The sequence below is a fragment of the Nicotiana attenuata genome, chromosome 1 (assembly GCF_001879085.1).
Source record: "Nicotiana attenuata strain UT chromosome 1, NIATTr2, whole genome shotgun sequence".
Classification (NCBI taxonomy): Eukaryota; Viridiplantae; Streptophyta; class Magnoliopsida; order Solanales; family Solanaceae; genus Nicotiana; species Nicotiana attenuata.
Window position 1 is genome coordinate 4,926,549 of NC_031989.1, and position 3,677 is coordinate 4,930,225.

Sequence of the window (3,677 nt, forward strand, 5' to 3'; positions counted from 1 at the left end):
CCCCCCCCCCCCCCCCCTTTTTTTTTCTTTCTTTTTGTAGCTTTTTGGTGAAGATGTTAAAAGATGACTTCTGTTTTCTTGAAATGAAAGAGACATGTAACAAATTCAGCAAACATAATGTTGCAACCCATCAAATCAATACTGGGTAATACCCGTACCCGTACCGGACCGCTCCAGTTGGGGGGTAGGGGTGAGGGATTTGGGTGAAGGGTAAGGGTAATAGTGGGGTATCCAAAATAGTACCCTTAGTACCGGTACCATATGTACCCTTAAGGTACCGAACCTGTACCCAATATTTTTTTTAATTTAAAATCTGGTTGTTTTTGTACCATTAGCTAGGCCCCCAACATCCTCCTACCCCCTAATTTATGTTTTTAACCCCTAAGTTTGTTCAAATACACTTTAGCCCTATTTTAAAACTATAAATACATCATTTCATTCTTTCAACTTTCATTCAAAACCTCTCATATCTCTCTAATTGAGTGTTATCAAAGGCGAAAAGCGCAAAAAAGCTCTAAGGCCTGTTGGGGTTATAAGCGCAAAGCGCAAATAAAGCGTGGGCTTTAATGAAAAAAGGCGCAACTGGAGAAAAAGTAAAATTATGTATATGTAGTCAAAGATCAATAATTATAAGCATGAATACCAAATATATGGACAAAAAAATTGGAAAAAAATTACGATAAAGTGAAATATCAATTGTTTAGTGTCCCCTTTTTAGGATCACTCATTGGCAAGGGAAAGTATGCCTTAGAGCCTTGATGCCACACTGAAGCGCCCACAAAGCGAGGCGAAGCGCTCAACATGTTCTGAGCCTCGCTTCAGGGCTTAAGCGCGCTTTAAGCGCGCCTTTGACAACACTGCTCTAATTCTCTATCTCTCTTTATCTCTAATTGCAATTAACGTTTATAACACTCAATTATCTTGGTATAACTTTTCAAGCATCAACATCAAGTATTCGGTGGCGTATTTTTTTCTTGGCACTACACTATTAGCTGGAGCAATTTTCTTCCATCGACATCAATTATACGTTGGCGATTGGTACATTCATTCCAATTAATATTAATTTCCACATTTATTTTTGTTATACTTATGTTGCTATTTGTTGTAATTTTAATTATTTATTATTAAAAATGGCTCCTAAACTGGTAAAAAAAGTGTGTAATAGATGTATAAGGGTAATGCTAAAGAGAGGGGTCCTCATTTTGAAACAAATCCTAACTCGTCCGGGTTTAGGCGTTACATACCAGAAACGTATAATCCTGCTTTTCCAGGTTTTCCTAGAATAACTGTTAGAAATAACGTTTGCGATGATGAAGGAACTGAAGACAGAGAAGAAACTTTGGCCTTCCAGAGATAATTCAAAAAGATGACGATGCCTATAGTGAAATACTATCTACCGGAGACAGCAGTGACGTAGAAGAACAAGTGCTATCAATTTCAAGCGAAGAACCAATAAAAATTATTGAAAAAATCCGTAAATTGTAAAAAAATATGTAATTTTATTTTTATGAGTATTGAAATAGAAGTATTCAAATTTTTTTCATCCATTAAAGTTTGTTCGTATTTAAATATAATTCTTTTTAATTTTTAATTTAAAATTACCCCTAAGTACTGGTACCGCACCCTTAGGACCGTAGGGGTACCGGTAGGGTACCAAAAAAATACCCTTAACCCATACCCTTAAATACCCTTAAGAAAAGTAGCCCTAAGGAACCCTCCCCTTCCCCTTAACCCTTAAGGACCCAGTACCCTCCCCTTAAAGGGCCCTAATCACTGATGGGTAAAGGAATATAGAAGACCTAGACATTGAAAATTTGATACAGAAAATCATGACTTGGTGGATTTACATGTCAATAGATAGCGATCAGACACCATCTGACAAACCTGTAATGTAAAGAGCCGATCTTCAAACTGCACTTCCTTTGTCAAGAAATCAGCTCCAATAGTTGCTTTGTACTGATTGCTGAACTTCTTATTTACATATCTATAAAGAATGATTTAAGGCAGACAATTCGGTAATTCAATTATAAGGTACAATCACATCTGAAAAGTGAATCGAGATGTTTTTTAATAATCTTGAACTTGTTAGTAATTGAACAAACACTAAAAAAAGTTAAGTAACAGAGCTTTCGAGGATTACTGATTCATCAACGAGGTCTTCCCAACCCTGCAAAACACAAAGAGAAGTGATTTATGGTCATATAATGAAATTTCAGCATCTTGCAGAACTTAGATCACGATAAATCAAATGATAAATCAACTCAGCCTCAATTGTCAACTAGATAGACACTATTGCATGAATGAATTTATGAATCCGATGTAACGATTCCGCTCTATCCCAAACTTAGATCACGATGATAAAAAATTCAATTAAAATTAAAAAAACAATCTATTAACATGCTAATGATAACTTAATAATTGGCAAAATAAACATGTAGAGCGCTGACTCATGCGTTACTGAACCCTAGAATACAACGAATAGGAGAAAGCTGAAATATTTAGAATCTGAATTTACAAAAAAAAAAAAAAAGGGTGTGATGTAGGAGAGAACTTACCCGCTATCACCGAGGATGATGACTTTCAAAAGAGTTCGCCGGCGTGAAGGCATCTTCGGCGGACTTCGATCTGACGAAACGAGACTAAAATCAGAAAACTCCGCGCCTGTGTGTGTGTGTGGGGCGTGAGGAACACAGACAGTTGGCAATTTTAGACGTTTCTAGTAGAATTGATGATTGATGCCCAGTAGTTGTTATTGAGCATAATAAGTAGTACGTACTTAGCTGGACTCGACAGTCAACCGACCTTTTCTACGCCTGCTTTTTTGGGCTTCGATCGGGTCTTCCGGGTCGGGCCGAGTTTGGGCTCACTATTTATGAAGGATGATTCCTAATCCTATAGATGCTCAATTATTAATGCTATTGTCAATTGAATTTTTGGATAAAGGTAATATATACGAATCTCTTGACATCATAATAATTCTTAACTTACAATTACTTTGGAGGGTTGTTACGTATTGTTTCATAATATATTGTATTGTATTGTATTATATTGTACTGTATTGGTTTATTAAAAACAATGTTTAAATAGATTGTATCATTTGTCCTCGTTTCGTGATGTCACACACCAACAACATGAAAAATAAACTTGTAATATTACCAAAAAATATTAAAAAAATGATAGAATTATTATATAAAAATCTATCTATATATAAAAGGAGAAGCAAAAGAATATAGTGATGCCAAGTGTCACAACGAAATATCAACACGTGTCATGTTTTAGGACAAAACTCCAATAAATTTGGAGTCTATCTATATATAGAAATAGAAGCAAAAGAATGTAGTGATGCCAAGTGTCACAATGAAATATCAACACATGTCATGTTTTAGGACAAAACTCCAACAAATTTGGAGATTTAAAAAAAATTTAAATAGCAGTAAAAGAATGTAGTGATGCCAAATGTCACAACGAAATATCAACACGTGTCATGTTTTAGGACAAAACTCCAAGAAATTTGGAGTCTATCTATATATAAAAGGAGAAGCAAAAGAATGTAGTGATGCCAAGTGTCACAACGAAATATCAACACGTATTATGTTTTGGGACAAAACTCCAATAAATTTGAAGATTTAAAAAAATTTAAAATAGGAAAAATCTTTTAAAAAATTAAATAGTTAACC

At 34.9% G+C, this 3,677-nt stretch overlaps 1 protein-coding gene across 1 annotated transcript in view; it reads right to left on the bottom strand.

Moving 5' to 3' along the window:
* The window catches only part of LOC109227467 (ras-related protein Rab7), a 7,882-nt gene extending 5,118 nt beyond the window's left edge, over positions 1-2,764 (bottom strand). The window contains exons 1-3 of the mRNA XM_019392682.1: positions 2,556-2,764; positions 2,141-2,167; positions 1,885-1,984 (exon numbers count right to left, since the gene is read on the bottom strand). Of these exons, the coding sequence (XP_019248227.1) occupies positions 1,885-1,984; positions 2,141-2,167; positions 2,556-2,608 (180 nt within the window). The 5' untranslated portion in view covers positions 2,609-2,764. The remainder of the gene's footprint in view (positions 1-1,884; positions 1,985-2,140; positions 2,168-2,555) is intronic.